Consider the following 20,985-nt stretch of genomic DNA (forward strand, 5'->3'; position numbering starts at 1 on the left):
AAAATATCTCCATTTACATGTCTCCCCAAAGACACTTGATAGGGTGCAAACAATACAAAATTTATCTGAAATTTTAAGAAACCAAGGATTAAGTAAGGGGACTAAATTAAAAAATAATTGTTAGAAAAAAAGAAGAATGTTTGTACTAGATATTACAAGGTATTAGCAGGCTGCAAAGTTAGTTGCTTTAATAATAATTATTATTATTTATTTACACAGTCAGACAGATGTTATTGACTGGTTTGTTTTATCCAGACATCAAGTCCTTCCCAAGGACCTGGGATGGCTGAATTTTATCAGCAATACTGTTATTATTATAGATATCGTCACAGAATATAGGCGATTAACAACAACAACAACAACAACAACAACAACAACTTAACATTTTTTATACCGCACCAAACCAAAGTCTCAGGGTGATTCACAACAAAATACTAAACAAAACATTAAAATCAATTAAATGCTAAAAACAGTTTAAAACAAATCAATAACAATCTAAAATTTAAAAAGTTAGAAAGCCTGGGTAAAAAGATAGGCTTTAAGTGTTCTCCCGAAGGACAGTAATGATCTCAAATTACGAATTTCTGCCAGGAGTGCATTCCACAGCCCAGGATCAGCTACAGAGAAGGCCCGGGCAAGGGCAAGGATCCAGAGAACAGGTGGTAGGCCACACTGCCCCCAGGAGCTTGTCCACATCCTCAGGAGTCACAGATTGAAACTGATCCAATCTAATACTGCAAGAGGGATCACTGGACACCTCCTCCATAGACTCTACAAAAATAGTGGAGTCCAAGTTGGCCCCAAAACAGGAGATCTTGTTTCCAAAGAACCCATTAAAAGCATCACAGCAGGGGTCCCCCGACCCCAGGGACTGATTTGAGGTAAAAGGAGCAGAAATCAAACTCCTCAGAACCCGGGATAGCTCTGCTGAGTGAGAACTTCAGTCGAAATGCATGCAGACCAAAAACTCTTTTTCGCTGCATGCACTGCCACCGTATAAGTCTTCAAATGGGTCACATGCTGTATCCTGTCAGATTCAAACCGAGTTCTCCTCCACTTGCGCTTTATTCGCCTACCCAACCACTTCAGCCCCCGCAGCTCCTCAGTATACCAAGGGGACATTTTTGAAGCAGGTCGGAAGGGATGCTTAGGAGCAATCATGTCTACTGCCCTGTTGAGTTCCCTGTTCCAGGTTCCCACCAGGGCATTGACAGAATCACCGGTCGCACCAACGTCAAAATCCTCCAAGGCCTTTTGAAATCCCACAGGGTCCAGCAGCCTTTTCGGACGGACCATCCTAATAGGTCCCCCACCTCTGTGGGGTGGACTGCGGCTGTGAGACCAACCTTAACCAGGTAGTGGTCCGTCCATGACAATGGGGAAACCCACTGAACAGCCCCCTGATTCGAACAAAAGACCAAATCAAGTATGTGGCCGGTGACATGAGTTGGTTCAGAAACTAATTGGGATAGGCCCATAGTGTCATGCCCTCGATCTCCGACAGCGAGGAGGAAGGGGAAGCTGTCAACTTTCCAGCCGATGCAGGAGTGTCTGAGGGGCAGAGCCTGGCTGTCAGTTTCCAAGAAATGGCTGTGGCAGATCCAGCTAATGATTCAGAGTAGGCACAACAACCTGAGACAGCAGAAATCGTGAAGGACCAATCCGAAGAGGAGCTATGCAATCAACCTCCACTGACTCCACAACAGAGGTGTATTACAAGACGGAGAACACAGCTAGAAACTATCAGGAGGAGCAAATGCCTCTTGCAGAGGGCTGATAAGCCTTGAATTCCTGTCAGCTGGGAGCTCTCGGCTTGCACTATAAATTATGTCACCAGCTTTCTACTCACTGCTGAAAATCAACATTTGTCAATCTCCGTGTCGACAGCGTGCAGCCAAGTCCGATCAAGACAAACTTTCCGAGCCGTATCCTGTTGCAGCAGCTCCGTTTTGTCCCGCGATCTTCCCTGGCAGTTGGCCAGACCCTGACACATAGTTGTCATGACCACAATGAACTCCTGAGCTGCACCAGACAAGCCAGCCCCAAAGTGGATATTGAAGTCCCCCATCACTAAAGGTCTAGGAGACATCAACACCAACTCCGCGACCAGCTCCGTCAGTTCAGTTAGGGAGTTGGTTGGGCAGCAGGGCGGACGGTACACCAACAGAATCCCCAATCTATCCCTAGTTCCCAGCCTCAAAAATATGCACTCAATATAAGTCAGCTGTCTCACAGGGGCCCTGGTAAGGGAAATTGTATTCTTATGGACCACAGCCACTCCACCCACCCCGCCCGCCCACTTCCCCTGGCCTGCTCCATGACAGAGTAACCTGGTGGGAGAAGCTGAGCCCACACTGGACCACTCGCCTCCCCCAACCAGGTCTCAGTTATACATGCCAGGTCAGCTCCCTCATCTACGATCAAATCGTGGACAATTTTGGTCTTATTCTGAACTGACCTGGCATTACAGAGGAGCAAGTCTCTGTGGGTCGTTGGAGCTGCTCACCGAGGCCTGAGAGTTGACAGAGCAGTTGGAAGTGGAAACAGTAACTAAATTACTGATTTCCCTTCCCTGTAACGGCCAGCTGCTCTGCCAGCGCCAGTTCTATTCTTCTATTGTGTATTTATACTCTGTATTGTCTTGTCCCATGTTTATTGTTGATTGATTTATTGTTTTGTATAGGCTGGTCGATGACTGTAATAAAGAGGAGAGCTGCTCTTGTGGTAGCAAGCATGACTTGTCCCCATAGCTAAGCAGGGTCTGCCCTGGTTGCATATGAATGGGAGACTAGAAGTGTGAGCACTGTAAGATATTCCCCTCAGGGGATGGGGCTGCTCTGGGAAGAGCAGAATGTTTCAAGTTCCCTCCCTGGCTTCTCCAAGATAGGGCTGAGAGAGATTCCTGCCTGCAACCAAGCTGCTGCCAGTCTGTGAAGACAATACTGAGCTAGATAGACCAATGGTCTGACTCAGTATATGGCAGTTTCCTATGTTCCTATGTAACCTAAGTACTAAGTATTGTCTTTCCTCGTTTGGAAAGGTTTTTATTGGCCTATGGAACAATTGCATATATTTTAATGTGCGTATTTTTTAAAATAATACTACTTTATTTAAAAACAACAACAATCCCAATTGAAACCTTTTTGTAACTGGATTGAGCTCTTTGGAGCTGCACACAGGGGGACTGTGCTCAAGTTATGTTACCAATCTATCAACCATTGACTGTGTTTCTCCAGGTTAGTTTGGATACCTCTCTAATACTAGGACTGAGAGGCAGCTGATGGTGTAATGAATCAACTTTTCCATCTCTATTCATCTCCCTCTCTTCCTCTAAGCACATTTCAAGTTTCACTTCCCACATTCTTGACTTGTCTGGCTAATACAGGTTTAAACACACTAATGTCGTTCACACGACTGTTTCTGGGGCAGGGAGGAAGGCAGGGTTGAACCTACCTTCCCCCAAGTTAATTATCGATCTGCTGTGTGGTGCACGGCTTGCGCACCCACACAATCTGCGCTGCTCTGAGCAACGTGGATCTCTGGAGGCCAGGAAAATGAAGCCCAGCCTCCAGATATCCCTTAATGCACCATATAAGGAGCACGGTGCATTAAGGGATTTCCTCTCAAACCCGGCACTCCAGGCTCTGTGTCTGCTTGGGCTGCCTGCATGACCCCAGACCTAGGTAAAGGGGTGTACAATCGTACCCTAGGTAAAAGCCCAAGTAAAAAACTCGGGCTATTTGGAAAAGCAGTGCTGGGGTCAGCCTTGATCTCGGCACTTCACACAAGCAGCCCTACCCAGGTAGGGCTGCCCAAGTCTGCGTAGGGCTGCTTGTGTGAACAGCCTCACTGAGTAGCATCCAGACAACAGCAGCAATAACAACAACAAGAAGAAGAACAACAACAATTCCTTTCAGCTCTGTTGTTAGAGTTGTAGGAGGTTGTAAAACTTTGTACAGCCATCTGCAAAACCTACCATCTTTTCGCTTGCCTAACACTGTCTGTCTCCATTCTGGAAGCATATGTTCCAGGCAGCCATTCAGTCCCAAGTCTCCTTCAGAACATCTGTAATGCGCTTGAACTCTGAAAGAGTGTCAAAGCACTGCAGCTCTGGCGCAGATGCCGACATGTGTTCAAAATAATTCTAGCATTCAGGCTCATTCTGCATTTTAGCAAAGGGGTTTTCTTAGGCAAGGTAACCATTAATCGATATTTTTTCAGCCCAATGACCATAGAAGGCAAGGTGACCAAATACAAGAAAGGAGAGGGCTGCTATGGCTCAATCATGATGTGGACCATTAAATTTTGGAGGTGAACCTTGTCATGTCTTAGTGCTGCAATGATAAGGAAAGCCATATTGGCTAAAATTCCTTCTACAGTTTTTAGAAATACAGATGCCTTGTGCTCCTTTCTATCTGTCCATCCTGTTCTTAAGGGATCTTGTTTGAAGTGCACCTCTGAACGTATTCATCCTTAGCCTGCTCTCCCCGCTCAACTTCGCAAACTGGGTCTCACTGATTGTGAGACCCGGCTCTATGTGTATCATTCACATTCTAGCTTCTCTCTTCTATTATGTGAAAGCAGAGGAATAATTTTTGGTTTCAGTTGATGTTTTACTTTGTGCAGGAACCTGGAACATGCGAAACAGGTCATCTACTGAATAGAAGAAATCAACCTTTCTGTAACTTAAGCCCATTAGATCTAGTCCTGTCCTCTGGGGTGGCAGAGAACAAATCTTTGCCCTTTTCTGTGGGGCAATCCTTCAACTATTTTAAGAGTGCTCACTCTGGCCCGGTTCAGACGTGACATGGAACTGTGGGTTCCAGACTGCTCCCCACTCCCGTCGGCGTTTGGATGTTAGGGGAGAGCTGCCTCTTTGCAGTCAGTGAGACTGCAGAGAGGTGGAATATGTGGCTATGTGGGCATCCTTCTTTCCTGAAGGACAGCCCGCACAGTCAGTTGGGCCAGAGTGAGGAGCATCCTTCATAAATTCTGGTTCCTTGGGGGCCAAACTGTCTACATCCAACTTAAAGTGTGGTGCTCAGAACTGGACACAGTATTCCAGAGGAGGTCTGATTAGTAGGGAATAAAGTAGAATGACTGCTTCTCATGGCTTGGGAACTACGGCTCTGCTCATGTAGCCTAAAACCACACAACCTTTCTTTGCAGCTCCATCACGCGGTTGGCTCTTCTCAGAGCATTTCTTCATCCCACAACAGAATTGGTTTTGTTGCCAGTCTTCCTCATGCACATACACTTATTATTAAAACAAAAATTTCTGTCCCTGTGCACAGCACTTTTAAGCTTGGGTGCTTTCCTCAGTGAACAATACAATCTCTGATTTTACCTTGCATGAACTTGCTCGGTGTTGCTGTTTTTAGTCTCTAGTCCTTGAATTCTCATGTTTGAGGCAGCTGACATTTGCTGTTTGCCCTTCTACGATTTGAGGATTTCTCTGTCCGTATCTAATTTGTTCTCCTCAATGCCACATTTGCTCTGAGCATTTGTGATCCAGCTACCCAGAGCTTCATTTGAGCTACGGCTAACCAGGAACTGGCCTCATCTCATTTTCAGTGCAAAGATTCAATCCTGCGCCATGTGGAAAATATAAAGAGTGCCTTTGAGCATGTGTTGAGTGCTTCCATGGGAAGTTATGGTTAGTTGCTATGGAACTAAGATGCAGGATTAGAGGCAAGGGATGTCAGGTCAGAGAACAGGCTTGCTAAGCTAACTTGAGTCCTCCTAGCTCCTGTCATTTTAGAAATTACCCCAAACATAATGTAAAATGTTTCAAACTGCCATCAAAAATCAGTAACACCAGGTGATGCCATGGCCAATAAATTCACTCTAATGGACAGACACCTGGAAATGCCAAAACTGCAAAGATTTCTCTACCATGCCAGCAAAAATGGTCCACTTGTTTCGTATACCTTCCCCTCTAGGGTTATCAGTACAGAAACCATGCCCTTTCCCTTCAAAGCTCCGTGGTAACAACAAAGGAAGTGCAGTGACTGGACATCCTACTGCACAGGGTAGGTTGTTACCTCCTCAGCTGTTGCTGCAACAAATAAGAAATTTTAGCTCACAGCAGCACCAGCTCATAGGAAAATAGAAACACAGGAAGCTGCCATTTACCGAGTCAGACCATTGGTCCATCTAACTCAGCATTGTCTGCACAGACTGGCAGCAGCTTCTCCAAGGTTGTAGGTAGGAATCTTGCTCAGCCCTACTTTGGAGATGCCAGGGAGGGAACTTGGAACCTTCTGTTCTTCCAAGAGCGGCCCCATCCCTTAAGGGGAATATCTTACAGTGCTCACACTTCTAGTCTCCCTTTCTTATGCAACCAGGGCAGATCCTGCTTAGGAAAGGGGACAAGACATTCTTGCTACCACAAGACTAGCTCTCCTCCCTCATGAGGCTGCATTCTTTCTTGCTACTTTAGAGCAGGGTCTCCCAGCTTGTAGTCTGCGAGGGTACTGCAGGTAATCCACAGGAAGAAAAAAATACAGTAATAATATGATCTAGTGTATTTCTTGTGTATCATATACAACGTTACATTATTATTTGCAATGTAATGTACTTCACAAACATTCTTGTGTAATAGTAACAAAATAAATTATTAGAAATAGCTGTGTTTTTAATACGCCTTGATTTGACTCTTATTAGCCATAGTTTGTTTGAAATGTTTAAAATGGCTTGCTTACATGGTGGTCTGCAAAACCTTTTGATAATGATTTAGTGGTCCACATAAAGGAAAAGGTTGGGAACCATTGCTTTAAAGCTTTTAAAGAGAGCCTGTGGGGTGTAGTGGTTAGAGTGCTGGACTAAGATTGGGGAGACTTGAGTTCAAATCCCCATTCAGCCATGAAATCCACTGGGTGACCTTAGGCCAGTCGCTTATCTCTCAGCCTAACTTACCTCACAGGGTTGTTGTGAGGATAACAATAACCATGTACAGGAGTACCTCAGTATTCACGGGGGGTCCATTCTGGGCTGCAGCCATGGATATGGTGGGAACCTCAACTATCTAGTCATTGGGGGCTATGTGATTGCGGGGGTTAGATTCCCAGTTGGCTGGAAATGGCTGGAAATAAACTGATTTCCGCTGGCGGGATCTTTTTACTGTGCTCTGCTGCTCCTTCTGAGTCGTGCTGTGCCCCCAAATTGGCCAGAAATTGGCCAGAAATCAGCATTTTCTTGTCTGTTTTTTTAACAAAGACAGGAGCCATTTTGTGGCTCTGTCAAAGAAAATGGCAGCTGGAAATGACCTCCGCGGTAATTTCTGGCCACCTCTGACCCACGGATACGCAAGGTCGGCATGTTTTTTCCTCTTTGATTTGCGTATGCCAAGGTTGAGTGCCTTTCCCCCTAGCACAGATACGCGAATCCGCAGATACCAAAGTCCACCTGTATACCACTCTGAGCTCCTTGGAGGAAGAGTGAAATACAAATGTAAAAACAAATAAATAAAAATACAGGGACTGGTACAATTAATATGTCTGCAACACCTAAGCAGAAAGATGCACTACCAGAACCTACAGCAACTACCTCCTTCGTTGCTAAAGGGAAACATTATTAGGTAGTATCACCTCAAAGACCTCCGCTCTAGTGACACAAGCACAATGAGTTAAGCATCCAGCGTGTTTCTTAAATTTATAGGCTAGCCCCTATCATTTCCGCAAATGAGATGGTTGGCTGGTGTTCTGATGTGGAACACACTGAACTGACTGAAATTTCTACAGCGATTCTTTGAAACTACTGTAGATTGGTCAGACTCTATATTCACTGAATCTCTCTTCCCCATTAAGTGGTGCCCCTTGGGGGAAAATCTTGCCTGTTACATATGAAGCCATTAATTCACATTTTAGCCATTTTCCCTTTGTGCCAGGCATTTTTGTGTGTGTGCCTGTGATCACTGGATCTCTCTTCTTTAACTGCCTATTCAATACATCTTTGCAAAGTGGCTGGATGCACAACATACACAACAGGAAACATATACTTTGATTAGGTGTGACATCAATGAATTTGCTTTTAAAATTAATTTCATTTTTTTAAAAAAGGTTTTCCAGATGTGTATTCTTTACTCTCTTACTATTTACTTCTTGTTTGCCTTGTTGTTACTTCGGTTTAAAACTTGTGGCTCTTTTATGGCCAGCATATTCTAGATAGTTCAGAGGTGTTAACTGGAAGTTCCCTATTCGTTCCATTTCCGCTGGGGTCTGAAAATCCTCCCTATATCATTTGTAGAGAACACATTTCCTCTGGTGACAGAAGATAATCTAAGCTTTTCTTTACATCTTCACAGCTTCCTTCCCTCTAGCATGGTGGAATCCATAATAAACGTTCTGCACTTTTGCCTTTGTTGTTGAAAACCATGCAGTTTTAAACTCCTTCATTTTAGTAGCTCCTGTGGATTACACAGGCAGCTCGAATTGCTGTCTGAACCTTTTCCAGCCTTCCTCAACATTCCATGTAACATTTAAGGATGGTGGGGGAGATTTACTTTTGTCAATGGAGAGGTGCCAAGAAAACCCCCCACAAATTTATTTTATGTATTTCCCTTATTTGTAAGCTCCTTAATGTTTTAGTAACCTGAATGATCTGGCACAAGCAAGGCAACAAGACTGGGACCCTGAGGCTGAAATAGTTTTTTGGATCACTTAAAGCCAGCATAATTTTCTTCCCTTGTAATACAGAAGTATATGGTACAATACTAACTCCAGTTAAAAGGTAAAGTGTGCCAAGTCAATTTCGACTCCTGGCACCCACAGAGACTTGTGGTTCTCTTTGGTAGAATACAGGAGGAGTTTACCATTGCCTCCTCCCAAGCAGTATGAGATGATGCCTTTCAGCATCTTCCTAAATTGCTGTTTCAGCCTGATATAGTACCAGCAGGGATTTGAACCGGCAACCTTCTGCTTGTTAGTCAAGCATTTCCCTGCTGCGCCACCTAAGGTGAACCACAAGTGCTTTATTTGGTAGCACTTGCTTCCTCTTGGCCCTACAGTGCTAGAGATACTGTTGTTTACGCCTCTCCCAGGAGCCCCTAACATGTTATTTTGCATGTGGGCTGATGCGACTTTCTCTGGTTTCAATGTTCAGCTCTAGAGCATGTGAAGTAAAAATAAATGAGAATACCTTTTAACATGTGCTGAGTGCATTCGTCATGACTGATTAACCACAAACATTTTGCACATGAGATTAGGGAGAAGGGCTTCCAGGTGAAAATATTTAGTTGTCAGGTAGGCTTAAGCCCTAGCAACTCTAATATTAAAAACAAAGCACTGGAAATTAGAACTATCCATTATGTTCTAAGCTGCAATGTAGAACTTATGCTCCATCAACCAAGAGGTAAGTTGAAGCTAGATTTTTGTATCTGGGGATGACACAGATCCCATTCTGCTTAACAAACTCTCTTCTCTCCATCCTGTACCCTCCATACAAGAATATTGCTGAGTGTCCTTTGTTTAAGTGTTCCTGGATCTCAGACACACTCAGGAAAGTTCCTCTCTGGTTGAAAACACAGAGTATGGATGGCTCATACTCTGTGAAAACAGGATGGCTCAAGGCTATCCTCTTCATCTGCCGCCGGGAATCATTCCTGGTCTACAGCATGAAAAGTACAGTGTGCATGAATGTTTGCTTAATAAATATACCATGGCAATGACACCTGCATGCGCTTCAGGCTTGGGTACTCCCCAGGTGCAATCTAGACAGAGTACATTGCTGTAATGTTGCCTCAGGCTGACTGAGCACAGCATAGGGAAGGCTGCACTCCTTCATACAAATAATACAGACAGAGGCAAGTGTATGCAGGCATCATCTGCTGTCTAAGCATGTTGTAGTACCCAAATCTCAAAATAAAACAAAACTCCAAACCCTAACACTTTTTTTTTAAAAGACATTCTTTCAGACATATAGGAAATGAATACAATTGTCTCCTAAGTTTCCCCAATCTTCAGAACAAAGCTACTTTCTTCTTGGTCAGGCCACAAAAGCACCTTTGAGAGGCCAAGACTGCTGACAGCCTATTCAAGTGAGTGCAAACCAAGGAGGAGGGTGAGGGGATGGAAGGAGGCTCCTAAGAAGATCCTGTGAGGAAGGGTATGGCTGGACCCTGTTTGTCTGGAAAGGACATCAGTGGTCTTACCTTCCCTGCCTCTTGGGAGGGAAGAATATTGTTTGATAATAATAATTAAGCAATAATTATAATTAAGGAATAATAATAATTAAGCAATAATTAAGGAAGCACTGTTGTTCTTACCCGTGAAGCCAAACTGTCCTTACAATGCAGGCTGATTCCACACTCATCAGTGATTTCAGAGAGATCTTCATCCTCAAATTCTTCCAGGCTAATGTCATGGGTGAGCCTAATTAAGGCAAAGGCCATGAGGTTATCCATTAAACACTTGCCAACAAGAAAACACATACACATACACACACACACACACACACACACAGTTGCTTGCGGCAATGTTATATCCCTCATTTTTCAACCATAAGATAACATGCTGAGCTGAATTAATTATATTGTGTAAACCACAGAGGAGGAGCTCCAACGTGATATCGAATTGTTTAATCCAAGCTTATAAAAGTGTATCAAATAAGTGTAAAACGTTAGTTTGGTTCATGTCCCTAACAGAATATAGAGCCACTAGGCTTGAAATAAAGAAAATTGTTTGAGTCAGGAAAAGTGTTCAAACCAGGAATGTGGGGCCCCTCTCAAGAATGTGAGATAGGAGGCCAGAAATTAACAAATGCCAGAACCTGTCGGGAGATAGATAACACAGGTATACAACTAGTCCATTAGCCAAATCCCTCACTCAAGCAAAAATAGACATCCCTGGCACCAGATACTGATAGGGAGTAAGGTTATCAGAAAGGCCAAGTAGTAACTCATCTTCCCAGGCTCTAAATAGCACCTCTGGAATGTGTATGTTTAATTACCAATGACATGTATTAATTGCTTTACTGATATGCTTGTTTGCTGAAACCTATATAAACTGGTCAACTGCGCAGCTTCAATGCGCAGTATCAGCCAGATTCTCTGGCTTGCACTTCGTCTTTCGTGATCACGAAATAAAAAGCTTATTCTGAGCATGCATCCTTGCTGCATTTGACTTCATTCAGTCAGACAACAAGTATAATTGCGGGAACTCTGTCTAATCCTCTTTGGTTCTGGTAAGATGCCCCATTCTCTATCCATGTGATAGAAGGATGAACACAAGTGGCTGAATCAAACAGAAGGGCAAGGTTCCAGAGGACTTTATCCTGCAACAAACGTATCCCCCTGCTATGACATAATTATCTAAGGCTTTTCTAATCCTGAACATGGTGGTTGATCCTGTGTCTTAAACAGGAGAACAGAAATGACCAGTTCCTTAGAGCCACACATATTCATGTCTCTAGACAGCATTAAAAGGAAAACATGAGCATCTTCTTTGGCAAGATATACAAGTTTCAAATGCACATGGACCTTGTACATGATAATGATAGTGGCAGTGGTGGTTTAGTACAAAACTCAGTAGCAGCTGGTGACCTGGAGCTAGAAGGGCCTTTAAATAATTGCAGAGTGCCATGGCCTCCTCTCTCAGAAACACCAGCTCTTTTATACACATCCATGGATAGGGAAAATGGCTTCCATGTGAGAAGGCATGAACATGGTTTCCAGAAAAAGCAGAGCCTTAGTACCTTCTCATTTAGAAATTAACAAATTAAAAATTAAAGCGTTATTGAAATCTAATGAGTTATTATCTTATATTAATAGCAGCCAGATTGATCATAGCTAAAAATTGGAAAGAAGGAGTGTTATCATTAGAGGACTGGTATAATAAACCTTGGTATATAGCAACAGCTGAAAAACTAACTTATTTTTTTAAGTATTTGAAAAGGCATAATTCCATCTGTATCTTTTTTCAGAATTTGGCATGATCTATTATTATTCTTAAATCATAAGAATTATGGAAGTAACGGATCAATTCAGTTTATTCAAGCTTGGAAAGATGTATTTGTTTAGGAATGATTTTGATGTTGTAGATTGTCATCTATCAAACATTTTGTTTTTATTTGTTTGGGTTGTTTTATTAAAATAGAGTTTTTAAAAGGGAAGTGTTGTAGTAATGGGTGTGGGTCACAACAAACAGACAAAATGTCTAGGTATCCTAAATGACTGTGCCTTAGAACTGTTGTTCATGGACTCAACCAGAGCTGCTGGCCAATGGCTGTAATAAAATTGATGATGACTCAACCAGAGGGCAGGCAACTCTGGACTTAATTCTAAGTGGTGACAAGGACTTGGTGTGAGAAATAAGTGTTGCTGAACCACCTGGGAACACTGGCCAATTGCTATTGGAAGAGCTATTGGCTTCATAGTCTGGGAATACTTCTGGATCCAAACCTCTCTCTGGTATCTCTGGTTGAGGCAGTGGTCAGGAGTGCTTTTTATCAGCTTCGACTGATGTTTCATCTATGTCTGTTTCTCAAGATGCAGCAAGGGGCGTGTTCGATGAGATTGGACAGCTATTTCAGTAGTGGTGGGAAATAGAGAATCGGGCATTGACAGGCCAGCAGGCCGTTATAGGGGAAGGGAGTCCAGTAACATAAATAGTGTTTTCCCTTCCAGAGGCATATCTAGGGAAAATAACGCCTAGAGCAAGCACTGAAATTGCGCCCCCTGTCCAAACATCTGACACCCATCTTTCAGATAACTTTACCATAATATCAGCTGAAAAATACAAGTCAAGCTCATTAATCTTTTAATATTTCAAAAACTATTTAGAAGTTTTGAATGTGTTTATTTAGTAGCCAGACCAAGAAAATGCTGGAAAACTACAAATTACAAAACTACAAAATGAGCTGGGGCTCATGAAATACCCAAATATTCTGCAGAGGTGTACTTGGAAACACTAAATAGAAGTGCCTGTCTAATTCTCTGCTATGCATTGTAGCATCACGATTACATAAGTTTTAAAAATAAATGGAGAATTTGACTTTTCCCAGATACTCTGAAAATAATTAAAGGATATGCAGAGTAAACTGTGTCACTGATTGGAATATATTCTAGTATTTCAGAAAGACAGTTAAAATGAGAGAAAGAGCAAGAAACTCCCAGTGGGCCTTAATACTAAGGATTTCACACTGATTCAAAGACAAACTCACATTAATAGCCATATTAGTAAGACATCACATTTAACTCACTTATCACAAGAAGCAAAGTAAGAGCAAATGAATACAATCTTAGCTCATAAACTTCAGCTCAGTATTCACAAGCTCTGATTCTCTGTACATAGTGCCAATCTGAATATGTGTACAGTGACATATTATATTAATTTTTTTAAAAAAATAATTACCTGTAGCCCCTTCGGGGGACTTCCTAAAGGCTGTGGGGGGTCTGCAAAGTTTTCCCCTCCTCCCACTGTCCTCTAGGGCCTCACAGGCACCATTTGAGCATGTGCGATGGTCATTTTTAATTTTTTTTTAAAAATGGCTGCTGAAAACAAAATGGCCACCACGCTTGCTCAAATGGCCTCTGTGAGGCCTGGCCTGGCCTAAGGCCTCATAGAGGCCATTTGAGCATGCCCAGTGGCCATTTTGTTTTTGGTGGCCTTTTTAAAAAAAATTTTAATTCTAAGAAATGGCGCCCCCCTTCAAGTGGCGCCTGGGGCACGTGCCCTGCCTGCCCCACCCTAGATACGCCCCTGTTCCCTTCTAGCTGCCCTGTCAGCTATCAGGCCTCAGGGAGTAGTTCCAACTCCCCATTGAACTTAACCATGCTCCTTTGTAATGCCAGATCAGTTCAAAATAAGATCAAAATCATCCATGATTTGATCATGAATGAAGGAGCTGACCTGGCTTGTATAACTTGAGACCTGGTTGGGAGAGGCTAGTGCTCCTGTGTGGGCCCAGTGTCTTCTCCCAGGGTACTCTATTGTTGAGCAGGTTAGGAGAAGTGGGTGGGGATGGTGGAGTGGCTGTGGTCTATAAGAATAACATCTGTCTAACAGGATCTCAGTGAAAGAATTGACTTATACTGAGTGTATGTAGCTTAGGTTGGGGACGCAGGATAGATTGCGGATTCTGTTGGTGTACTGTCCACCCGCTGTCTAACAGACTTCCTAACTGAGCAGATGGAGCTGGTTGCCAAGTTGGTGTTGGAGCTGCCCAGGCTTTTGGTGCTGGGTGATTTCAACGTCCACTTTGGGACTGGCTTGTCTGGCGCTGCTCAGGAGTTCATAGCGGCCATGACAACCGGACATATACATGTTGCCGGTCACACACTGGATTTGGTCTTTTGCTTCGATCAGGGGAGTGTTCCATGGGTGGGGTCTCCTGTAGTTTCCTCATTGTCATGGACAGACCACTTCCTGGTTAAGGCTGTGACACGTCTGACCCCTGCAGGGGTGGTGGACCAATTAGAATAGTCTGCCTGAGAAGGCTGTTGGATCCAGTAGGATTCAAAAGGGCCTTGGAGGGTTTTGGAGTTGGTTTTGTTGGTGATTCTGTTGATGCCCTGGTGGATACCTGGAACAGGGAACTTACCAGGGCAGCAGACACAATCTCTCTTAAGCGTCCTCTCTGACCTGCTTCAAAATTAGTTCCATGGTATACGGAAGAGCTATGAGAGCTGAAGTGGCAAGCTAGATGACTGGACCACAAATGGAGGAGGATTCATCTTGAATTTGATAAGACACAGCATAGAGACCATTTGAGGGCCTGTGCTATGGCAACAGGCGCAGCAAGGAAGCAATTTTATTCTGTGTGTATTGTGTCTGCAAGTTCTTGTCCAGCAGAGCTGTTCCAGATTGTTTGGAGTTTAACTCAAGCCCCTTCTGTTTAAAATCTGTTTCTGGAAACAATGTCTTACTGTGAAGCACCCACAGAACACCCTCCTGATCCGAGCAAAAGACCAAATCCAGTGTGTGACCAGCAACATGTATAGGTCCTAGGACTCATTGGGATAAGCCCATAGTTGTTGAGATCTTTGCAAATAAAATTTTCACATTTGGGCTTCTCTGAACTCCAATATTTCTGCGGGGCCAGTTAAAGAGGTGTCCAGAAATCCCGCTTGCGAGATTAAATTGGATCAGTTTCAGTTTCTGATTCCTGAGGATGAGGACAAACTGCTTGGAGCAGTACAGCCTACCACCTGTTCTTTGGATCCTTGTTCAACGTCACTGATATCATCTTGTAGGGAGGTTGTTGGAGCTGGCCTAGTTGATATCATTAATACCTCACTGAGGGAGGGCAGGATGCCACCTTGTTTGATGAAGGTGGTATTTAGACCCCCTTCTTAAGAAGCCCACTCTGGATCCCCTGGTGATAGATTATTATAGGATCCCCAGATGATGGATGATCCCCTAGTGATGGATAATTACCCATGGTAAGGAAAGCTGATTGAGAGGGTGGTGGCTGATCAGCTGCAAGCAGTCTAGGAGGAAACTGATTATCTTGACCCATTACAAATTGGCTTCAGAGCAGGCTATGGGGTTGAGATGGCCTTGGTTGGCCTGATAGATGGCCTCCTCCATGGAATGAACAGAGGGAGTGTGACTCTGCTGGTTCTCTTGGATCTCTCTGTGGCTTTTGGTACCATCAGCCATGGTATCCTTTTGGATTGCCTGAGGGATTTGGGGATAGGAGGCACTGTTTTACAGGGGTTCCGCTCCTATGTCTCAGGTAGTTTTCAGATGGTGGTGCTTGGTGACAATTGCTCTTCTAAATGGGAGCTACTATATAGAGTCCCTCAGGGCTCCATAAAACCACTGGGTGAGGTCAACAGGGGATTTGGTGCTGGGTGTTGTCAATATGCTGATGACACCCAAATTTATTTCTCCTTGTCATCAATATCAGGAAATGGCATTAAATGCTGCCCACAGGCAGTAATGGGCTGGATGAGGGATAATAAATTGAAGCTGAATCCAAGCAAGATGGAGGTGCTTGTTGTTGGGGGTCGTAATCTGCAAGATGGGATAGAACTTCCTGTTCTGGATGGATTTACACTTCCCCAGAAAGAACAAGTCCATAGCTTGGGAGCACTCTTGGTCCCGGGTCTCATCCTGCCTCATGTTGAGGCTGTGGCCAGGAGCGCTTTTTACCATCTGCAATTGATCCGACAACTCTGCCATTCCTTGAGGAGAATGACCTGAAAACAGTGGTACACCAGTTGGTAACCTCCAGGTTTGACTACTGCAATGCGTTCTATGTAGGGCTGGCTTTGTACGTAGTTCAGAAACTTCAGTTAGTTAAAAACACAGTGACCAGATTGGTCTCTGGGGTATCCCGGAGAGACCATATTATGCCTGTTCTTAAACAGTTGCACTGGTTGCCAATATGTTTCCAGGCAAAGTACAAAGTGCTGGTTATTTCCTTTAAAGCCCTGAATAGCTTAGGTCCCGGTTACCTGAGAGAGCACCTTTTTCTACAAGATCCCCACCGCTCATTAGGATCATCAGGAGGGGTCCGTCTTCAGGTGCTACCAGTTCAACTGGTGGTGACTTGGGATCAGACCTTCTGTTGTTGCCAATAGGTGGTGGAACACACTCCCTGTGGATATGAGAGGACAGTCTTCCTGGGAGGCCTTCAGAAAAGCCTTAAAGACCCATCTTTTTAGCCTGGCTTTTAATATTTATTTTCAATTTTAATCTGCTTTTAAATGGTTTTTGATTTTTAATTGTTATTTATTTTAATGTAAACTGCCATGAGCCACATTAGGATGGGTGGTATATAAACCAAATAAATAAATAAATAAATAAAATAAACTATCCTGCTTGTGGACTTCTCAGAAGCATCCAGTTGGCTGTAGGAAACAATACTAGACTGATGGTCTTTTAGTCTGATTCAACGGGGTTCTTCTTATGAAGCAGGGGTACAGTCTTCAGCCAACATAATAATACTAGAGTCACCACTGATGGTCAAGTGTCTTTCCTATTTCCTTCTCCTTGTACAAACATTTAAGATTCAATTATTTTAGCTGGATTAGCATACATACCAACGGATGGCACCACAAGCAAAAGAGCATCTGGCTCCTCCCTGCTTTGGCCACAGAACAGTAAATATCTCTAGCCCCAGCAGAAAGGAGTACAGAGCACACCAGCCAGGCAACTGCCTTTTGCATACAGTTGTCTGGGGTGGGTGTCTCACATCTAGCCTCAAGAGCATCACTGTTGCTGCAGAGAAGAAAGAGAGCAAGAGAACAAGAGACTGAGGTGGCAGGGAATTTAGTCACACCCCAGGAGAGAACAACAGAAACTTCTCCCATCTGCCTCCCTTAGCAGCACTGCCACTGATGGGGAGAGTGGTTGCAGTGGGGATTGACAGCGGGAGGAGATAGCCACAACCTGGGAGGATATTTGAACATGTGATCACCAACTATTAGACAAGGAGCTACTTTTTGGTGCCCACTGCAGGCTTCCAGGAGGAGAAACATTGAGGGAGAGCAGTGGCAGTAATCATCATCAGCCCTAGAGGAGGGCTTCTTCCATTAGGAGCATCACTGCCAAAGAGAAAGTGACCAACTGCAAACTGCTATTTTGATTCCCCCCCCTGCTGTTTTATTATATACTAGCAGGTGAGCCACATAATTGACTGGGCAAAGCCCTTTTGAAAAGATTACACCTTTAGGAAAGTTCAAGAAATTCAATATATGTAACAGAATTGTTTAATTCATGTGCTTGCAAGAGGGAAGTAAAAGAACAGTTTGAAATTGATTTCAATGTAGGACTGAAATGTAATTTTTAAACTTCAACAATTATTCATTTTATTGAACAATTACCACATATGGTAAATATGAATTACTGTAAATTTGATTCTGAGAAAGATCTTCTTGGGCATGATGCCATTTTTGAATTCTGAACTGATAACTGAGTGTTTAAATGCTGTTGAGAACAATAGCACTTAAAATCTGAGGATTATATTCAGAATTACTTCTAAAAATTAAGGAAAAAAATTAAAACCTTTTCCCCAGCACATTCTGGTGTAAAAAGTAATTTGTTCAGTTAATTGAAGTGGTAGGATGGTGTATGTTAAATTTGGTATCTGTAGGTAATTTGGGAAGTGTTACTTCCTTTTCCACAAACATACCCACAAACAAATTCTTCAAAATATATAATAGATTTAATATTTGTAAATCACCAGGGACAAAAGATGCTATTTAAAAACCAGTTAATAAATAAACATCTTATTTTCACATTTCCCCATGGTTCTTAGGTAGACAATTGCTCTCAGTTTTGTACAGGCTTTGATTGGGCTTGCTCTGTCATATTACAAGGCAGAGTTGGCTACTGAGGGCAGGAATTGCTCAATGTCCTTGAATTTCCTTTCATTTTGGCATTTCAGTTGTACTAAAACTTTGGACAACAACTAGATTCCCTTGGAGTCCACTCTGAGAATGGAATCAATCAGGATGAGAGGGCCAAGATCCCAGCTCTCATCTCTCAAACTGAACATCTGTGGGTTCCTATTACTACAAATGCTATTCCTAACCACCCCCACCTCCATCCATAACCTTCCTTCCTAAAATGGACAATGAGAGGGACAGGTGGTAACCTTAGGGACTGGATTTGATCCAGGGATCTCCACTTCCTGATCTGTACCTTAATATTATACCTTAACTCTGCACCTAAAAGGCTCTTTGGATACTGAATTTCTCTGAGTTTTGAAGTATCAGATACCAATTGCACAAGTGTATGTGGCAGTCAAAATGCAAGTGTCTGGGAGGTTTACAACAAAACAATAAAAACAGATAGAAAGATTAAAACATTACATTTAAAATATTAAAACTATTTAAAACACAATTAAAACAATATCTAATTAAAAGCCTGGGTGAACAAATGCATCTTGACTGCCTTTTTAAAGGTTGTAAGAGATGGGGAGGCTCTTATTTAAGCCGGAAGTGTGTTCCAAAGCCTCGGGGAAGCAGTAGAGAAGGCCTGTCCCTGAGTAGCCACCAGACAAGCCAGTGGCAACTGCAGATGAACCTCTGCTGATCATCTCAATGGGTGGCGTGGTTGATACTGAAGAAGCATATATGATGTTTTCCCACCATAGAGGAAAAATAGGGCTCTCATTTCTTCAGATGAAGTGTTATATAAGTGTCTATTGTAATTCTAATTCTTTGTAAAAAGCAGGGGGGGGGCTATATAACTGAATAAACAGGCCTGACCCACACCCCCTCCCCAACCCAACTCACCTAGTGAGAGAAGGATGAGCTGTGGAAGCTACTGCCAGGTAAGGGGCGTGGGCAGACAGGATAGTGGGTGAGATTGGAGCAGGGGAGATTTGTGTATGGCGTGTTGTGGGGATAGCAGTAGTCTAGCATATCTCCTCAGGCATGCATCACTTCAACATATTTTTCTTGTCCCTTCTTGTGCATATTTTTCTTGTGTCTGTGCGTGCTTTTGGACACGCCAGATTCCATTCAGTAAAACTTTACAGCCATCCCCACCCCACTTCAGGAATCGCATCGACCAAATCACTAGCAGCACTAGCATTGCCTGGAAGCCTTCAGGCTGGGAAGTGCCTCTGTATACTGTATGTGCAGAGTGCATTTCCCTCACTACTGAATATCCAAGCCAAGCTTCACCCCACTCCATTATAGAAATCTTCTCTAACAAAGCACAGAGTAACGTCCCTCTGTTTTGAAAGAGAAGAATAAACCACTATTTTACCATTCTTTTAACTATCCCCTATACATTAAGAAATGTGGTCAAATGGGAAATATATAAAGCTGCTACAAAAATGGAACATGCCAAGATTATGTCTTTGAAAAATAGCCAAAAGCAAACAACAACAACAACAACAACAACCACAACCAAAAAAACCCTAAGGAAAGTAAAACATTTTAATCACAATGTATGTAGAGAGTGAGCTCTGAAGTTGCACATAACTCCTTCCTCAAATTAGATTCAATTAAAATGGGGGAAACAGATGTTTCTGATAGAGAGCAGAGCTGTGGCAAAGCATTGTTTGGGACCCTCCTCTTGCACTCCCCAAAATGAATCAGCAGACAACAATACATTGGGAATCCTCAGCATTGTGGGGCTCTGGGGCAGTCGGCTCCTTTCTCCACAGAGAGGGAATATCATTTAGTCTAGTCTGTAGTACAGTACCTTTTAGTCTCACTCAAGATGGCAGTAGAAAAAGTTCTTAGAGATGAATAAAGAGCCTTATGTGAACATTATTGACAAGGTTCTATATCTGGTCAGGGTACATTTCCAAAGCTGTTTGTTTAATAAATTATACATCAGTAGAAGAGGAGAGCTGGTCTTGTGGTAGCAAGCATGACTTGTCCCCATAGCTAAGCAGGGTCTACCCTGGTTGCAACTGAATGGGAGACTTTATGTGTGAGCACTGCAAGCTATTCCCCTCAGGGGATGAAGCCGCTCTGGGAAGAACAGTAGGTTTCAGGTTCCCTCCCTGGCTTCTCCAAGATAGGGCTGAAAGAGATTCCTGCCTGCAACCTTGGAGAAGCCGCTGCCAGTCTGTGAAGACAATACTGAGCTAGATAGACCAATGGTCTGACTCAGTATATGGCAGTTTCCTATGTTCCTATGTTCATTTGTACTAAAGGTCTCAAAATGTTATTTCATTGGGCCAGATAAGCAAATTAGGAGATCTAGCTGTGCAGTCTACTCAAAAGATTTTGGGTGATATATAAATATGTTAAAGAAAATAAATAAAAAAGTAAGTCCCATTATTTTCAGTATGGCTTCTAGTAAAACATGCTCTGAAAATTCAGTTTTCGAGATACAAAGCTAGTTGTGCTTGTAAGAACTAATCTGCCTCCTTTCCTTTCACAATAATCTTAATTTATAATTACCATCTTCACCAGTTAACCCACTTCAGCTTCAACATTCACACATCCACTATCTTGAATTGGGGTAGATGACATCATCATACACTACGCTGTTGAGGTATCCCTAAGTGTCACTCATTACAACTCACTACAATATTGGTTCAAATTGTTTAGGTAGTCCACAAGTTAGCCCA

The 20,985-nt window shown here is 43.1% G+C and overlaps 1 protein-coding gene across 4 annotated transcripts in view; it reads right to left on the reverse strand.

Annotated features, from left to right (window-relative positions):
* Positions 1 to 20,985, reverse strand: part of MAPK8IP1 (mitogen-activated protein kinase 8 interacting protein 1) — an 89,021-nt gene that overhangs the window by 42,999 nt on the left and 25,037 nt on the right. For all 4 annotated transcript variants that reach the window (XM_053278237.1, XM_053278264.1, XM_053278253.1 and 1 more), the window contains exon 2: positions 10,265 to 10,370. In XM_053278237.1, coding sequence (XP_053134212.1) covers positions 10,265 to 10,370 — 106 coding nt within the window. The remainder of the gene's footprint in view (positions 1 to 10,264; positions 10,371 to 20,985) is intronic.

This window comes from Hemicordylus capensis, chromosome 1 (genome assembly GCF_027244095.1).
Source record: "Hemicordylus capensis ecotype Gifberg chromosome 1, rHemCap1.1.pri, whole genome shotgun sequence".
NCBI classification, from domain to species: domain Eukaryota; kingdom Metazoa; phylum Chordata; class Lepidosauria; order Squamata; family Cordylidae; genus Hemicordylus; species Hemicordylus capensis.